At 46.6% G+C, this 19,512-nt stretch overlaps 1 protein-coding gene across 1 annotated transcript in view; it reads left to right on the forward strand.

Moving 5' to 3' along the window:
* The window catches only part of LOC147107528 (uncharacterized), an 85,411-nt gene that overhangs the window by 6,372 nt on the left and 59,527 nt on the right, over window positions 1–19,512 (forward strand). Inside the window, exons 2-6 of the mRNA XM_086006614.1 lie at window positions 498–545; window positions 634–752; window positions 6,814–6,967; window positions 8,216–8,355; window positions 9,911–10,037. Of these exons, the coding sequence (XP_085862740.1) occupies window positions 498–545; window positions 634–752; window positions 6,814–6,967; window positions 8,216–8,355; window positions 9,911–10,037 (588 nt within the window). The remainder of the gene's footprint in view (window positions 1–497; window positions 546–633; window positions 753–6,813; window positions 6,968–8,215; window positions 8,356–9,910; window positions 10,038–19,512) is intronic.

Below are 19,512 nucleotides of genomic sequence, written 5' to 3' on the forward strand. Positions count from 1 at the left end.
TTTTGGAACATTGAATGTAAAATATTCATAGTTTGGTAACGAAAGTCCATCAGGTTCTGTTCAACCAAGATTCTATATTTTTGTCCAATGTGCCCATAAGGCTCTGCTTTGTTTTTAGTTATATTTTGTCACATTTACACCACAAGGTCTCATCTAGACCGAAGGGAAAGGTTGCTGGATCTTTATCCACTGCCATTGAAAAGTCAGCCTGCGGCTGGCAAATAGGAGCTCTGCATTATGGGTCAGTTACTTTTCCCCTTTCCTAAAATGGAACATTGAACTATCATGAGGTGCTCCATCAAGTATCCCAGTTGAGAAATTAATAATAAAAAACTCCAATGGGGAATACTATTTATATAAGAATATTAATTATTAAAACAAATTATTTAGACTGTTCAATAAAAAGTGAATTATATAAATATATGATTATGTATAAGTATGTCAAAATGTAAGACTAAAGTATTCAATTTGTTAAATTCATGACTCATTTGTTGCAGTGTCTTGTTAAGAACAAAAATTTGAAAATCAACCCAAGGCCAGGGAAGGTAAGTCATATCTTTTAGAAATACCTAAAAGATAAATCTCCAGCAATTGTTTCGCTTACCAATTAAAGACATTTCTTTCGTGATTTAGATGGTTATTTATGACCAATTAAACTTTCGTGGAAACAAACGTGAGATCTTGACTGATGTTTCTGATGCAACAATTTGGATTTTCACTAAAGGAATCTCATTGAAAGTTGTCAGAGGATGGTAAGAAAATTATATTTTTGCTTAGCAACAGCGATATAGATATCATTCAATTATATAGTTTTAATAAGTAATTTTGTGTAAATTAAATTTGTATTTCTATTTATAACTGCTATATTTAAGCCTTTTGTCATGAATCAAATGAACATAGCTTACAGTTTAGTTTGCAGAACACGGTTTTAACAATAAAATGTGTGATGGGTTCCTGAAGCATTTTGTTTGATAGACAATCTGTGGTAGGTCTTGACTTTGTGCGATAGCATAAAATGGGTGATAGTGAGTCGGCAGCCCATTTTACACCTCTCCCCATTTTTTATTCCCACTGAAGTCTGAGGCAAAGTACCTAGTTAGTATTTCTGCCATTCTCACTCTCCAATACAGGTTTGCCTCTTCTATCTTTGTGACGCTTTAAAATTAAAATGTCCTGCAGTTATGGCATTGTTAATACGCAGCTCTCTAATTTGTCTACAAATTTTATCTCCAATTTCCTTACCACTGTTTGCCAGTCCATAATATATTCTCAGTATATTCTCACTATTCCTAAACTCAATCAAAAGGGATTCTGTTTGCACTATTTTTCTATTTAAATCCTTATACTCGAGTACGATGATGTGTCTTTAATTAATACTGTATTCCCTCTAACTTCTTTATTCCTCTTGAATCTTTTATACCCCAAATCCTGTTCGAGCTGCAGCCATGTTTCAGTTACTGGTATTCTGATTTTTCTATGTTAATTCATGAATCTAGTTTCCCTGTTTTGTTTCTTATACTACACTGTGTATTGATTTACACATACACACACGCATTTATTATTTAGTCGTATCTTACTGTAACACGCCGATATTAAACAATCTCTGACATAACATACTTTGTTTATAACCCCCTCATTAATCTTTAGCTTGGTCTTTATAGATGTCTACTCTTTGTACAAATGGATTTTCAGGTTTTCTGCAGGCAAAGAGTTAACTAGAGCCGTCTTTTGTCTCCACTAGTCCTATCACCATCTCGTCTCGTTTTGAATACCTCTTAATGTCTCTTCTTCTCTTTTGTTCTCTCCCAGCCTGGCCTCTTAATCTATTGCATTTCCTGTGCTTCTTTAGTCTTGACAAAGGGTTTTCACCTGAAACGTTGACTCCATTTTCTCACCACGGATGTTGCCTGGCCTGCTGAGTTTTTCCAGCATTTTCTGTTGTTATTTCGGATTTCCAGCATCTGCAGTATTTTGTTATCGTTGAAGAGTTAATAGTCCCTGGGATACTGTTGGCATTAGCCAATTTGTTGATGTTAGCTTATCTCTAGTCTTTCAAATAATCAGGATCAACTGCAAACCAATATGTTGGGTATATTGGGCTAGATTTTCAGTTGATAGCGCCAGCAGTTAGCGCCTTAAGAGGAGTGATTTTCGGGCGCTATGCGTGTAGCGCCCGTGCGCAGCGCAGTTTGCGCCCCGCCCCAAATTAAGTTGCCCGTTAGCGCCGGCGCAAAGTTTAGCGCCCGCCCGGATGCGCGCGCAGAAAATGACGTCACATCCTCGTGCAACGCCCTTTGTGCGCCCCGATTCCAAACTTCAGTCGGACCGCCCCATTGTGCGGCTGGCGGCCGGAGCGTTTGGAAAAAGGAACGCAACACAACCAGCGCGGGCCCCGGGGGGCGCAAATTAAAGGGGACGTGCTCTCCAGTATAAAGGCCAGCCTTTTTTCAGAAAACACTCTTGTGCAACGCATTTCTGGAGACACAACAAGGAGGATAGCTAACTGGTTTCAAGCAGCAAGAGCTCAGGTATTTTTGGACTCAGGCCAGAGCGCTGCAAGTGGCCTTTTGGAAATTTGAGTGTTTGCCAGGATTTGATGGGGGTTGCATGGGGTGCCAATGCGGAGCTGCAGCTCCATGTCCGTAGGGCTCGCAGACACATTGTGAGAGGGGCAGCCCTGGCTAGAGGCAGAGGGGGCTACAGGCGCCGGCCACGTAGGCCTTACCCAGTCAGGCTATACCGCCAGCAGCACTCCTACCTAAACATGAGTGCCGCGCGATGTGTTAAAAGGCTCCGATTCCGAAAGGAGGTGATTGCAGAGATCTGCCACCTGCTTCGCCGAGATCTGCGGCCAAAGCTCAGGTGCAGGACATCTCTGTCGGTGGAAGTGAAGGTGACGGTGGCATTGAACTTCTATGCCACCGGCTCCTTCCAATACGCTGCTGGGGACATAGCAAACATCTCCCAGTACGGCGCGCATCGCTGCATCCGCCAGGTGACCGAAGCACTGTTCAGAAGGAGAAGCCAATTCATCTCCTTCCCCATGGCCCTGGAGAGCCAGCATCAGCGCGCATTGGGATTTGCCAGACTCGGGGAATTCCCCTTGGTGCAGGGCGCCATTGACTGTACGCATGTGGCTTTGCGGGCCCCTCTGGAGCATGGCGAGCAGTATCGCAACAGGAAGGGCTACCATTCTCTGAATGTGCAGCTGGTCTGTGACCACAAGCAGCGCATCATGGCAGTCAATGCCAGCTTCCCAGGCAGCAGCCACGATGCCTTTATCCTGCGGCAGAGTACTGTGCATGACATGTTCCAGGCACAGCCTCCCCCAAGAGGATGGCTACTCGGGGACAAAGGCTATCCTTTGTGCACCTGGCTCATGACCCCGCTCCGCGCGCCCAGGACCGCTGCTGAAGAGGCCTACAACGAGAGCCATCAAACCACCTGCAACATCATCGAGCTAACTATTGGGGTCCTCAAGCAGCGGTTCCGCTGCCTTGATCGCTTCGGAGGAGCTCTCCAGTATTCGCCGGACCGGGTCTCCCAATTTGTGGTGGTTTGCTGCATGCTACACAACCTGGCTATCCGCAGGACTCAGGCACTGCCACCTGACGTTGGACCAGCACCTCAGGAGGAGGAGCAGGAGGAGCATGAGGAGGAGGAGGAGGAGGAGCAGGAGTACGTTCCCAGGAGGGAGCGACCAGGGCCAAGGGCCGCACGACGCCACCTTATTACACGGTACTTCTAAGCCCCCTGTCAGGGAATGGCCAGGGGCCATGAGGGAAGATGAATGCAGCCGCTCCGCAACCCCTCAGCCGGCGAAGCCAACAAACACTAAGAAGAACAACCATGGAGACTGCATGAATAAAGATAATTTTTTATTACACAAAAATGAAAAGCCCTTCCCACATGAATCCCCAAAAACAATAAACGGGCCCCACAAAAAGCCCAACAAACGACTCACTCCCACAAACTGGGGAGGAGTCACTCCACCTTTCTTCAAACCGGGCCTCAACGTCGGCCTAACGCAAAAAATAAGCCCTGCAACAACACAACCATGGGCAAAATAAAGATGGCCACCGCCATATAAAAGGAAAGCTGGCCACACCCTCTACTGAGTGGCCCGCGAGGGCGAGACCTTGCCCAGCCTTTTGCCTCCCCTGCCCGGCCTGCTGCTCCTTCGCAAGCTCTGCCCAGTGGCTGCTGCGAGGCTGGGGGAAGGTGCCTGAGGCTCAGATGCCCTTCCGCCAGATGCCGCTGGGGGGCGGCCTACACGGCGTTTGGGCCTCGAGGGGCCGTCTGTTGAGTGGCGCACCTGAGCCTGGCCACCATCAGCTGCAGCCGCTTGCCCTTGACGCCCCAGTGGGGGAATGGCGGCGACGGATGGCGCAATGTGGGCCAGCTGGCATCTGGGATGCGCTGGCTGGTGCTGTGGCGCGGTGGCACTCGGCCGGGCCCGCACTGCAGGATCCGCAACAATCAGCTGAGGGGCGGCTTGCTGGGATGGTCCAGCGCGGCGGCTGCCCTGGCGATGCCTGCCTGAGACAGCGCGTGTGGCAGCAGTGAGTGCCCCTGTTGTCCTGGTGTGCGCGCGCATCACATCCGCCAGGGTCTTGACGGCATCAGTCAGCATGCGGCCACTCGCGGCAGTTGCTGCCCCGAACTCGCGCACACTGGTCGCCAGCGACTCGATGGCCTCAGGCATGCGCCCCACCACGCTCATGAGCTCCGTGTGGTGCCGGTCCGAATCCTCGGCCATCTTATCCAGCTTCCGCACCTCCTCCGAGGTGAAGGTGTCCGGACTGGAGTCGCGACTCTCCCGCTGGGGAGGAGGGGGCCGAACTAAGGGACCCTTGCCACGTTGGTGGCGGCGAGTGTGCCGATCAGCAGCACTCCCCTCTGATCCTTCCCCCCTTTGGGGGGAAGGCCACGGGCCACGCGCACGGCTCCTGGGTGGCTGGACGCCACTGGTCCCAGAAGCTGCATTGCCCTGCGACAGTTCCTCCAGGCACTCGTCCAGTGAGGAGGTGTCAAGCATTTCCTCCTCTCCTGCGGGACGTGACTGTTCCCCCGATGGTCCGGCTTGCTCCTCCTCCTCCTCCTGCTCGGAGGTGCTGTCACTGGCAGCTTCAGGGTCCTGGTTGTCACCAGCTGAAAGCAGGAATGCACAAGAGTAGCTTCAGAGTGAGGAGACGGCGTTAGCGAGGGAGTTAGGACTGGTGGCATTCAGCGCATTGGTGGGACAGTGGCAAAGGAGGTAGCTCGGATGGGCTAGTGCGACGCGAGAGGGCCAAAAGGCGAGGTCCTTACCATTGCCGGGCAGTGGAGGGTCGGATACTCTGCACGCTGTGGGGACGATCACACGGGCTCCCATGAGCACACACACGCGCTCCTCCAGCCGAGTGAGCTTCTGCAGCTTGGCGCGGCCACCCCTGGCACGGGCCTGGCGATTAAAGGCTACTTTAGCCTGCAAGAGAAAGGACGGGCTGTAAGTGCGCAGTGTAGCCCTGATGTAGTGTGCACTGCCTCCCATGGTGGAATAGCTTGGACAGAGTGAAGCCCTGATGTAGTGTGCACAGCCTCCCATGGTGGAATAGCTTGGCCAAAGCGTAGAGTGCCGAATGGCCATTTGATGCTCATGACTGTCCCAATGCTGCTGGCTGAGGGCTGGCCAATAGGACTTTCAGCTCCCTTTGCCCATCATGTCAGGTGTACATGCAAGAATGAGGAGGAGACTGGAAAGGCTACTCACCTTGACAATCCTGGTCAGGTCGTTGTATTTTTTACGACATTGTTTGTGGGTCCTGGGGGCATCGCCGGTGAACGTCACCCTCTGGGCGATCTGCTTCCAGGCTTTGGTGTAGTCGTGGTGGGTTGGATTCCTCCCACTCTCTGGGAACAAGATCTTGCGCCTCACCTCCAGAGCTGTGACCATTATGTCCAGATCACCCTCTGAGAAGCGCAGGGCACGCTGACGGGCCTTCTCTGGTGTTGCCATGACTCCCTGGGGCTGAGCAGCAGTGTTGAGGCCTCTTTGCAAGGCTGCAGTGTGCAGGGCGTGGCAGCAGACCAATTCGTCCCTTCCCCCTTTAAGAGCTGGTCGGCGCCACGGGGTCTGCTGTCAGTCCAAAAATGACCACACCCGCGCTGCGCCCCGCCTGGGCGCTATCCCTCTGGACCGCCGGCTTAGCGCCTAAAGAGAGTAGTGGAACACCTCTTTTAGCGCTCCACCAACCTCTTAGGGCGAAACCACTGAATTCCCGGCAACGGGGCGCTACTTTGGGGCGGGCGCTAACTTCGGGCGGGCGCTAAGGTTAGCGCCCCAAAACTGCCTATACTGAAAATCTAGCCCAATTGTGTTTAATCAGAGTTTAAGATGGAATATAACATGCTAGTTATACAGCAAAAACATACGACCGTGACAAGTAGCTGGTATCGGACCCGGTCGGACAGACGGCTGGCGTGCGTGAACAGTTCTCTGGCTTGCGGCCTCTCTTTCTCTCGTCTAGAACTTTCGAGTTGGTGAGCGTGGGATCACTCTATAGAGAACAAAGTGAAATAAGGATGCGCTGTCTTAATCCAGTTCCAATCAAATGCAGGTCCACAGCACAGCTGTACTAGTTACAGACAATATCAATAGAGAACTGGTACAAACAGACCCACCCATTTCACACCAAATGACACTGAATTGACAGCTTCACTGAATAAATCAACAAAGATGATAACAATATGGTGGGTATATTGTGTTTAATCATGTTTGCAATGTGTTATTCCTGTGGTGTATCGAATTTTGTTTATCCTTCCTCATTCCAGTTGGATACTGTATGAAAAACCTGAATTTCAAGGCCAAACATGTGTATTGGAAGAGGGACAGAGGGAGTTAGATAAACTCTGGGTCGACAATAGTCTTCGCACGGAATCCACACCCACAAAGATTGTGATTGGTTCTATTAAAAGGGTTATAAAGGTGAGTCTCCCTCTCACCGCCCCCCTCTCCTATTAAAAAGAAACAGTACAATAAATGAGCAATCTGTCAATTAAAAGATGAACGGGTAAATTTTCCCATCCACATTTGAAGGGACGGGTCGAAGAATCGAAGCTCGGAGCACGGATGAAATGAAAGATGTAGATGTTATAACATCTTAAATTATATTTACCTTAAATTATATTTGATAAGGAATGTGTTTGGCAGGTAAAACAAGACTGAGCCTTAAAACATTATAAGAATTTCACTGACGTTCAGTGGGCGGAGGTTGGGCAAATAGCACAACTCTCCACCCGCAGAGGCCCATCTCCCGGGGATGCGGAGGATCTTGACAGAGGATTCTTGACAGAGCGCAAGTTCCGGGTTTTAGCTTCACATGGTGCATACGTATGCACCCGTAGGGGTTGCAAAATACGGCTCACTATCTCTATTAACTAGATATTTGCAGATTGAGTAATGGGCTGCTATTATGCTGACCCACCTGAATGTTGATTGAGCCAATATTGGTAACAAAGGAAGATCATTTTCCTGCTGATAGCTCAAAGTCACTACAATCACCTGGGACTAGCAACAGATAATGGCAATGATAGTATTACTTTAGGCTCCCAAAAACAGAAAATCCTGCCCTAAATATTCAGCTTGGTACGTGGGATATTGTGGCGGGGTAGGGGGGGGAAACTTGACTGAAATGGGTGGCAAGTAAGTTGGGGCACCTGCCCCAAACCAGTGTCAGAAGGTCCAAACCTTACTAAGGTTCGAGCCTCATTTAAATACTGCTGGCAAGCTGCAGATACCAAACGGGCACCCCACTGCAGCTCATTGGTTGTGGGAGGGCAGGCAATCGATTGGCTCCCACATTGAGCCAACCGCCAGGTTGGATCTGGGCAGTTGAAGGGAAAATCTTGGGGGGGTCTTGAGCGGGCCAGCAACAGCCAGAGTTATTTTTGTGAGCCCTCCTTTGCCTATTTAAGCAGCTTTATGCCTGTTTCAGGCAGGCGGACTGCTCCCCCATTTAAAGGCCGGCCTGGAAGTTGCATCAAGGGGGTGGCCGAGGTTCTTTCCCACCACCCACCTCCCCCCACACACAATTTTAAACTGCTGGCTGCCTATTTTTCAGACAGGAAATGGGCAACCAGCAGTTGAAAATCGTTCCCCAACTCAACACTGCAACTGTTTCCCAATCACAATTCCATCAAAACAACCATCTACCTAGCATTGTTTTCTTTCCAGAATCACTGCATTCCAGAGATTGAAATCTTCCATGAACCTCAGCAGGGTGACATTAAAACTTACCTGCACAGTGAGGCTGCCAGCACGGAGAAATGTGGAATAACGCCCACTATATCTTCTATCATTGTCAATTCAGGAATGTGAGTGAAACTAACATGTTTAAAATATTTCTTTATAGACTGTTTTTGCATTCCACACAATTTTCTATCCCCGAACATTGAAAAAACTGAACTGCTTTGGGTCTGTTGCTGTTCACACTATGAATCCTTACACTGCAGGCAGATCATCGGGACAAAAGTCCAAAGAAGTTCCTGTCTTTCTTGATCAATTCGTTTTTAAAAGATTCTTTGGCCCAGAAATTCCTTCAATGGCAAGTTACAGCATAATTTACACTGGTGCCTGAGCTTTACAAGAGTACAAGTGACTTATCAATTTCCTTCAGTACTCAGTATTAGTTGCCACGTCATCTGAGAGTAATACGTTATAGTCCACTGTGCCAGTAACCTCACTGACATTCATAGAATAGAATCATACAGCGCAGAAGAAGGCCATTCAGTCCATTGTGCCTGCGCCGTCTCTTTGCAAGAGTTATCAATTAGTCCCACTTCCCTCGCTCTTTCCCCATAGCCCTGCAAATTTTTCATTTTCAAGTATATATCGGATTCCCTTTTGAAAGTTACTATTCAATCTGCTTCCACCACCCTTTCAGGCAGTGCATTAAAAAGGATAGGGGTCTGGAAAAAGAACAGGGGCACCTGACAGTCTACAGTATCTTGTGAACTATTTCTGTAACAGTACTCAATAAAGGGTCTGGACCTGAAACGTTAATCTGTCTTTTCTCTTTACAGATGCTGCTCAAACTACTGTGTAGTTCCAGCATTTTTTTAAACTTGTGTAACAGCATCCGTTGCTTTTTGGGCATGGATCACTAAGTGACAAAAACTATATGTTACACAATATACTACAAAAAACTATGTATTCCACAATATGTTTTACAATGACAAATGTGTGGAGCACTGCAAAGGCAAAAGCAGGCGGAGGATGATTTGGGGCTTTCTGTGACTGACTGTATACAAATAGCAGTGAGAAAAGAAATTAGTAAAAGAAATAGTGGGGAAATGCTTTGGGTCACTGTAGGTTTGTGCACTTATAGAAGTACTGCAATTGCATTCAATGTTTTTTTCCCCATTCTTTTCACCTTTTAGACCGGTTTCGCACTTCCTTCAACTAAGTGACCTGAGTTAATTGGGCAGGTGACATGAGTGCTGCTTTGTGATTAGCCAGTCTTCCCTTTCATTTCAACACTATATAGCATCTGGTTATAGCAACCAAGTTGAATGTTAGTTGGGCTGGAATTTCAGTTTAGGCTTTCTAGTTAGAACTCCATTACTAGGATTTATAGGGCTGACATTTTATTGGTATTCTAATTTCTGAACCATATTAGAAGCCTCTGACCAACAACAATATAGTTTAAACTAGTGACCATTAACCCAGGCATGATATGGCAGTGTGCAGTATCTGCTGTTTTGTGTTTATTTGTGATATGTATAATATGTATAATTTGTCCATTAGTGTAGGATAATAAATTATTTACTGCATAATTATTATAGATAATATTCAATAATATGTACTGAATGAATTTTTTTTCACCTATTCTCCATTTAACCATGTGCAAAATATTTGTTGTTTTACTAGTTGGCTTGTCTATAATAAGGCAAATTTCAATGGCCACGTTACTCTGCTAGAAACTGGAAACAGCCCAGTTCAGATATCAACTGAAGCAAAGTCGAACAATGTCAAATCATTACGGCCTCTGAAAATGGTGAGGAAACAATTCATGTTTCATTATAGCCTTAGAGCTTTAAAAAAATGTGTATTTAGTCTATTTCAGCTCAGCTTAGTTGACGGTGTTCTCCCCTTTGGGTCAAAGGATGTTAGTTTGAACCACATATCAGGTGATTGAGCTCATAATCTAAGCTGGCAATCCGAGCAGTATTAAGGGACTGTTGGTCGGTCAGAGACGTAGGGGGAAAAATTTGGTTGCTTTGCACCTCCCATTAGCGCCCTAAGAGAGCGCTAATGGGGCGTAAAGTAACTAGCGCCTGGACGTGTCGATGTTTGCGCCGCTCATGAAATTGACCAGACATTTTGCGGTGGCACTAAACACTACTGCCACGATATCCTGCCCCCACAGATTGTGACGTCAGTCGAGCATGCAACACCCCAGTACCACCCTGGACTGGATATTGAGTGGCGCCCCCTGCCTTTCCGCCTGCCGCTAGCAACGACAGGTTGAGGGGAGCATTTTGCAGTCGGGAAGGGACTGGGGGAGCGCTATTTAAAGGCGACCACTTCCTGCCTTTTTTTGTCGGCGACATTTTTGCACCACGCATTCTGAGAGAGAGAGAGAGACTTCTGGAGAGATTCAACGCTGTGTGAAGGAGTTTTGGGTGCTGAGCAGCAATTTACAGGTTCATTTTGATTTGACCTTCCTTGCATCGATTTAGAAGAGACTATGGGGGCTGCACTCTGAGCTCTTTCCCTGGGCCTCTCCATTGTTCTTTCCAGCAGATTTGATGTACAGGTCTCTCCAGGCCGAGATTCAAGGCTGCAATGAGTAGGGTGTGGATGGAGAGCAAGATCGACCTTTCCCTTTAAGAACTGTCTGGCACTAGTGTGTCTGTGTTCCATTGCTGACTGACATCACATGAGCTTCGCCAGCGCTCTGAGGTAACGCCTCGCTCCTCAGTGTTATCGCCTTAAGAGAGGTGTGTAGCACCTGATTTAGCGCTCCAATCACCTCCGGGGCGATAGAAGCCAAGTTTGCAGTCGGAGGCGATAATTAGCGCCAGGCACTAAACTTTGTGCCCGGCCGATAATTGCGCCCCAAACGGGGTGATACTGAATTTCTCCCCCTATATTCTTTGAATAAGAAATTAACCTGAGTCTCTGTCTGTCTGTTCTGGTGATTTGAGTGGACATTCAAGGTCCCATGAAACAATTTGAAGAAGAGAGTTCAGTTCTCTGGGAGTTAAGGCTAGCATTCCCCCCTGTTGGTGAAAAATAGATTCACTCGAGTCTGTCTTAAAGTAAAAGTGCACAGTTTATTAACAGAACGTTCTGGGAGAAGAGCCTTAGACCCCACGGTCTAGTGGTCACCTTCTCACCGTTAAAGTGATATCAAACTTCTATTATACAGGCAAAACATTACACACAAATGTGTTCACTCAGAGAAGGTTCACTCGGTTGATTCCGGAGATGAGGGGGTTGACGTATGAGGAAAGGTTGAGTAGGTTGGGACTCTACTCATTGGAGTTCAGAAGAATGAGAGGCGATCTTATCGAAACATATAAGATTGTGAGAGGGCTTGATCGGGTGGATGCGGGGAGGATGTTTCCACTGATGGGTGAGACTAGAACTAGGGGGCATAATCTAAGAATAAGGGGCTGCCCTTTCAAAACTGAGATGAGGAGAAACTTCTTCACACAGAGGGTAGTAAATCTATGGAATTTGCTACCCCAGAGAGCTGTGGAAGCTGCAACATTAAATAAATTTAAAATGGAGATAGACAGTTTCCTAGCAGATAAGGGCATTAGGGGTTACGGGGAGAGGGCAGGGAAGTGGACATGAGTCTAGATTCGGATCAGCCATAATCCTATTGAATGGCGGAGCAGGCCCGAGGGGCCGTATGGCCTACTCCTGCTCCTACTTCTTATGTTCTTATGTTATGTTAATTATGTTCCCCCAGCAACAATTCTCTTGTCCTCATCCAATCATGTTCCCCCATCAACAAGGTATTAAAACTTCTTTTATACATTATAGCAAAATATTACACACAGGTGTCTTCAACCAATCACGCTCCCTCAGCAACAACTCCCTTGTCCTCACAGGAATGATATGGAACCTTCTAGAACTTTGGGCGGTTAATTACAAAATGGGCAGTTTTGCAGCTACCAATTACTGTAACTCATCAATACATCCAAAGGGCTTCCAGCAAATAGTTTGCAGAAGGCTGCACCACTGAATAATTGTGAAATATTTAGTGTTTCCCATATTCAATAACTGTTTAACAATAATGTCAAGCACAATGGTTTTAATGGGAGCAGACACAAACAGTTAATTCCTGCCCCATCTTAAGCTGAGTTTGTTTTGTCTTGTGCCATTGTTTCTTATTTACAAGTTCATTCTTTAACTCTTTATGTTGCTGCTTTAAGCTATATAATTTTCACCCTAACAGTCCCTCCTGTTGGTCCCTGATCAAAACTTGATTTGTCCTGGGAACCAATGTACCAGGGTAAAAATGGCGGCACGCAGCTCCTTGTTATCCGTTTACGAAATCCAACAACGATCACAATTGTTTACGACACTCTTGCTGAATTCTTTATGCCATTATTGGCTATTGTCCATTTTGATCCTTCATTCTTATCTGATGTGTCGAAAACATATCCTTCTCTTTGATATCCATTTTCTCCTTTTCTTTTGTTCGTGTTTCCTTCTTCATCTGTTTATCTGTTTCTTCTTGTGCCTTATGACATAACCACTGGTTGAACCCTACTCTATCTCTAAGACATTTCTTATACAAATATTCATACAGACGTTATCTGCGCATAAGCATTTTCCATCTAACTGTTTGTACTCCTAAATAAACAAAGCTCTCTCTCGAACGTTACAATACTCCTGTCCGACTGGTGCGGCAGGTACAGCATCTTTTGCCAATTGGGCACAACAACATTTGATCGCTAAGAATACACAGTACATTAGGATTATTATAACAAAGACCAACATCAATCCATGTAACAATGAGGGTCCGATTGATCCCAACCACCTGGTTGTCCAATTCCACAGAGTCGATTCAGGTGGTTGTCTTAAGTTTTCCCACCTCCTTCCGAATATGTTCGACCAAATTAGTTATATTTTCTGAACTGTCAGGAATGTATGTGCAACACTCAGATCCTATCAGGGCACATGTTCCACCCTTCTCCGCTAGCAGATAATCTAGAGCCATTCTATTCTGTAAGGCAACTGTGCGTATTGCCACCATCTCGGTGTTAATTTTACTCAGTGACTCAGCCGTATCATTGGCTACTTCCTCAAGAATCAAGGCTACAAGCTGAATTTCTTTTATTGCCCTGGCTGTTCCATACCCGGGGAAAAGGATAGCGAAGAATCGTTCTGTTTCAGTAATAGCTCTTTTGGATCGATAATGATAATGATTCGCTAGAGAGGGCAAGTGATAAATGTATGGCACCACATATGCCAGGTAACATGATCCTGTCCAGCCCCGTGGCAACCAGGGGTATGCCTTGTGGCCACAAATAAAGTATGTCCCATTGTACGAGGTGGTTTTATCAATATCAAACCCTGCAGATACCAGGGAGTAGTTGAAAGTACCTGTCTGGTTGGCGTATGGGACTTCCAGTGTACAACCATAATACTGAGAGGACGTATAAAGGGGAAACCCGTCAGCAGTACCAGTTACTGTAAAATTATACACACACCGACTAGTGCCTACGGATATTCCCCCAGTCAAATTCCTTATTAAACATATTGTCCCCGGTAGCCTTCCCATACCTGTGGCCTTGGTGAGGATGAGGAAGGAGGCTGTTGGGAGCGGTCGTACCCTGGTTGGTACCACCCTTCGAAGGTATTCATATAATATCCCCCCGCTTCCCAGGGCTCTGCAGATATGGGGTAAAATGACAAAGTAGAGGATGCCTCTCTCTTTCCGTCTTTTACCACAGACGCAACTCTTATCATCCTGGGGGATTGGCGTGTGCCATTCTGGTATATATACCACTCTACTACTTCTGACAGATTAAGTGGGACAGGTCTAAGAGGAATCCCTCCTTTAGAGTGGATAGGGATTTGGGTACATACCCAACAACCTCCTTCCTTATTGTTTTCCGTAGCATATTTGTGGGACATATACAAAAAGGTATTCACCTTCAGTTCTCTACATCGCTTGTTATCATTCTCTGGTCCGGGGGCCTGTCTCATCATAACAATTAGGCAGGCATCCACTACACATGCACATAACAGCAGTATCCCTTTTTCCATTATTACAACAGTTGTCCCCATTTTTTTTAACAAGAACCGGAAATCAAGCACGCATTACGCTTGCATTAACATCGAACAATTCTTACCACTTTATGTTAACAACTTCCCAAAGGCTATATCGCCAACTCTAACTGTTTGTTGCTTGTAGAATCTATTCTCCTGTGGGGATGGATAAAATATCATCATTAGCTTAAGTCCTCGAACATAACCATTTGGACTTCCTCCTGCCTTGGGGCTAGTTGGGGTCGGCGGGATTGTTCCCATACATACTTCAGGATGCACCCCAAGGTGTATCCCATTAGGATAATACATATTATCCATACCAATGTTCGTACTATCATCCATTCCCATTCTTTGTATTGCTTGATATATTCTTCGCTATCTGTAAAGGGTATCTGTTCTGGTGTAGCCATTGCTAAGCTGATGAAGGGTCATAGACTTTCAACTGCGTCCAGTGCTTCCATCGTCCCATGCCCTTCATATCAATGCAAGCACACGTATCCCCACTAATTAGAACTTGGTATGGCCCTGACCACTTTGGTGCAAATCCGGGTTTCTCAGGTAGATTTTTAACCATTACCTTAGTCCCTGCCGGAGGAATGTACGGGAGCGCAGTTAACTCCAAATCTTTGTCCTTTTCCTCCTGCCGATCCCGAGTTTGTTGCCTCATTTCTTTCAACTGGTCACTTAATTCCAATACGTATCTATGGATTTTGTCCTTGAGGGGGCCTACCTCTTCCCCACCAGTTATTATTCCATGGGGAAGCCGCATTGCCCTTCCCGTCATTAATTCGTACGGGGATAAGCCCGTCGTTCGATTCATTCATTCCACCATCCCGGAACTTTGGGGATGATAAGGGATATGGAATTTTTGTTTTATTCCCATCCATTCACATATCTTTTTCACTACAGCTCCTGTAAAATGTATCCCTTGGTAGGAATCGATCTGTACTGGCACTCCCCATCTGGGAATTACTTCTTCTGCCATGATTTTAGCTACAGTGGTGGCTGTACAATCCCGAGTCGCAAACGCCTCAACCCATCTGGTGAATTGATCTATGATTACCAAACAATATTTTCATCCCCTGGAAGTGGGAAGTGGACCCGTGAAGTCTATCTGTATATTTTCCCATGGCCCCCGTGGTCGGGGTTGGTGGGCTAATCGTATCTTTATCGGTTGCCCTGGGTTATACTGTGCACATCTCAGGTACCGTTGACAGTACTTTGCCGCGTCCTTTCCCAAACCCGGCCACCGCCATTCTTTACTTAATAACTCAATCATTGCTCCCCTTCCTGTGTGGTTATCCCCGTGGTGCAATTCCAGGAGTATCTGTCGGATACATGTCGGAGCCACCACCTTTCCATCCTTTCGCCAGATTCCCCCGGAATCTGGCCTGCCCCCTGCGCGATGCCACTCTTGTCTTTCTCCTTCAGAGACATCTTTGTGCAACTCACTGATGTCTATGTGTTCTACCTGGACGCTTGACACTCTCTCCTCAACTAGTTCTTGTTCAAGGACTTGTCTTGCTGCTAAATCTGCAGCCTGATTCCCTTTTTGCTCTGGGCTTTCCACCTTCTGGTGTGCCTTTATTTTTACCACGGCTGCTTGTAAGGGAGCCTCTGCGGCTTCCAAGAGAGCCTTTATCCGTTCCTCATGTTCGATGGAATCCCCCCCAGCTGTCAGAAACCCCCTTCTCCTCCAAGCGGTCATATAATCATGTCCTACTCCGAAGGCGTATCTACTATCTGTATATGTATTGGCTGTTTTCCCCTTTGCCAATTCCAACGCCTTTGTTAAAGCTACTATCTCCGCTACCTGCGCCGATAACCCACCATCGAGTCGTCCTGACGCCTCGGTTTTCAACTGCCCATTGACCACCGCCCATCCTGTACGTGGGGCCCCCTCAATGTATTTTCTAGACCCATCAACGTACAAGGTGACTTGTGCTCCTTCCAATGGTTCATCTCGTATTTTTCCTTCCCCTACTTCCTCGTCTACGTCAGCGCATCTATGGGGGTCGCCTGCCCCCAACATACCTTCCGCCGGGTTTTCCCCTGTATCGTGGACAATCAAAACTGACTTGTCTCGGGGAATCAGGACCGCCTCCCAACGCGCTCTGCGCATGTTGGACACTGACTGTAATTTGTTATTGTTTAACATTTCTACCAAAGTGTGCTTAGTGTGTAAAATAATATCCCCGGTCATCACAGTTGGTTCACTCACTTTTACTGCCCAGGCCGCACAATCCAGTGCCGCCACACACCATGATAGTCCTGCCACAACTGGTGACTGTTGCGTAGAATAATATGCTACTGGGCGTCTTCTGTCCCCATGTTGCTGGGTCACCACTGCTGCGTAGAATCCTCCCTCATTCTCACAGTGGAGATGGAAGGGTTTCTCCATATTGAGTAATCCCAGCCCGGGGGCCGCCATTAAGGCTTGTTTCAAATCCCCATATGCACTCTCCTGCTCAGGTCCCCAGTCAATCCTGGCATTACCGGGGTTCCCTCCTTTTACCAGCCTCTGAATTGGCTCTGCTATTGCTGCAAAGTTTGGGATGAAATTCCTGCTGTAGTTAAACAACCTCAAGACCTTCCTGACTTGCTTTTTTTTTTCTTTCTATGGCCTGCATTACTAGTCTCGATACTTCGCTCACGTCTTTTCTCAGCTTCTCGTTTCCAGTCCCCAAATGCTGACCAATTCACCTTCTTCTTACCACTCCTCCCTGGGTCTCTATTTAAGAGGCACTCCTCGAGACACGTTATCCTGTCGAGGTTAAATGTACCATCTGGTGGAAATGGCCTATTTCCCTTTTTGGTCCATTTTACCCATTTTGGTAAGTCATTTATTGATGTCTGACCACAATTCTGGAGCATATAACAGGCTGGTGTGCCTTTTTCTGGTATTTTGCTTGCTCCGGCACCCATTCTTAATGGTTGAGGTTATCACAGGTATTCGGTATCACAATCCTTCCGTTCCAACCGAGTTCTCTACACCCACTTCACCTGGCCGTCACGTGACCCATTTGGGCTCTTAATTCAGGCTCAGTCTGGGTGTGTGAGATACTGTTGGACACGGACCACGGGTGTGTCAATCAACCAATCACTGTTTACTCTCCACCAATTTAAGTGTTTCTGAGACACAACCTCCCTTATTGAGTTCCCTGTTACGTCTTCCTACGAGCTCACAGGCAATTAACGCACAAAAATACGCACATAATAACATTACGAAGATAATAAAAACCACAAAAACCCAAAGGGGTATACAGATCATAATCCTTATGCTCTAACTAAACATATAGTCAATTCTCAGTCTGCGTTGTACGCCCCTACAGACTGAGTTCTTAACACAGCAACTTAACAACTTTAAGATCCTATCACACAAGGATCAATCCTATCAAACAAGGATCACGTCCCTTCTTATTTTTCCCTATCACACAAGGGTAATTGTTTCCATCATACAAGAAACAGGGGCCTTCTTAACCTGACAACGTCTTTCTTATCTTCCCCTTATACAATCTGCCCGGCCTGTTTCAGGGTTCGAGTTTACGGAATCTGTCTCCTTTTACCGTCAAGCTGAAAGAGGAAGTGATTACAAAAATTTCAACTCAACCCTGAAATGAGTCTTACAGATCGCAGTACTCCTGCCGAGACAAACAGACTACACTCGCACACCGTCCAAGGAAGGGCCCCTTTAGTGACTAAAATATCACTGATAACTGGCCAGTTAGGGTCCTTCCTTAGAGAGTCACTGTGTTTTTGTCCGTTTACTCACCGGCAAGTAGTAAGCGATCTCAGTGGAACCTCCAAGTAATACTGTCAAAATCTCGACTCCGAGTAAGACTCTATCACACAAGCAGTACCGTCAGATTGTTAGTTTATTTTACTTGTGCACAAGGGGAGCATGCCTAGTCAAGGACTAGGCTAGCAACTCCGAAAATCATCAGCAATCGCAGCATATTTATACACTTAAGTAAACAAGTTCCTCTAATGGTGCAGTGGCTTCTGCCTTGTTGTAAGGTGGGGGCCTTTCCTCAACCCCCCTTCCTGCGGCGCATAGTCCCACATTTATTTCATTCCAAAGTTCTGACCTGTCCATCCTATATCCATCTTTCCATTGTGTTCCATTTTTCCAGGAACTCATTTTCCTGTTCCAATACTTCTATCCTTTCTCTATGCCTCATCAATCTACAACGCAATTCGCTATTCTTTTGTATCATTGATACCAATTGATTTACCAAAATGACTCCTGCCTTTTTGCCTCTTTTTTGTTTCTGTTTATCCCACCACTCCCTCTGAGCGTCTGGCGTCTGAAACGGGTCCCACCCGTCCTTCCGCATCTTGTCTACCATACCCTTCCAGTCATCTGCATAGAACCTCGAGAGAGAGAGAGAGAGAGAGAGACCCAGGGGGTCCCCCCTCTATTTCTTTCCCTGATGCCATAACTAGTCCAACTTCAGACTTACCTTCAGCTGAGTTCCTCTATTCGGGCTGGTCTGCGACTCCTGAAATAATTTCTGGTTAGAAAATTTTGGCGTTTGTATCTCAATTCGGACCTACTCTTACCCTTTCTCCTACGTTCTCTTCCTTCTCACACAGTCAGACACATATATAGTCCTCGACCTCACGATTCTAGGATACTACTTAATCCTGGCCATCACGTGGGGCCCAACTGCCCTCTTAATTCCGGCTCAGGCTAGGATTGATGAGACAGGTATCCTCCTTGTCTGTGTCGATCAGTCAAGTATCATTCATTCCTTCACGACTTTTATTGCAACACAGTGTTCCCTATTTCATATAATTCACACCATACAACTGTGTTCTCCTACCTCTTGCAGACTTTTACTTGATTCGTGATGCTACGGCACTGTTCCTCCGCCTCCCCAGATAACTCAATTTCTGGACGGTCAAAATTTGACTTCTCGTCCGGGTTCACTGGTGCGGGCGGTCTTTCAGTTCCGGAGCATCCTGCCGACTACGCCAATTGTTGGTGAAAAATAGATTCACTTGAGTCTGTCTTAAAGTAAAAGTACACAGTTTATTAACAGAACGTTCTGAGAGAAGAGCCTTAGACCCCACGGTCTAGTGGTCACCTTCTCACCATTACAGTGATATCAAACTTCTTTTATGCAGGCAAAACACTACACACAAATGTGTTCACCCAATTATGTTCCCCCAGCAACAATTCCCTTGTCCTCATCCAATCACGTTCCCCCAGCATCAAGATATTGAAACTTCAC

This window comes from Somniosus microcephalus, chromosome 14, assembly GCF_052327205.1.
Source record: "Somniosus microcephalus isolate GS21.2 chromosome 14, FLI_Smic_1.0, whole genome shotgun sequence".
Lineage (NCBI taxonomy): Eukaryota > Metazoa > Chordata > Chondrichthyes > Squaliformes > Somniosidae > Somniosus > Somniosus microcephalus.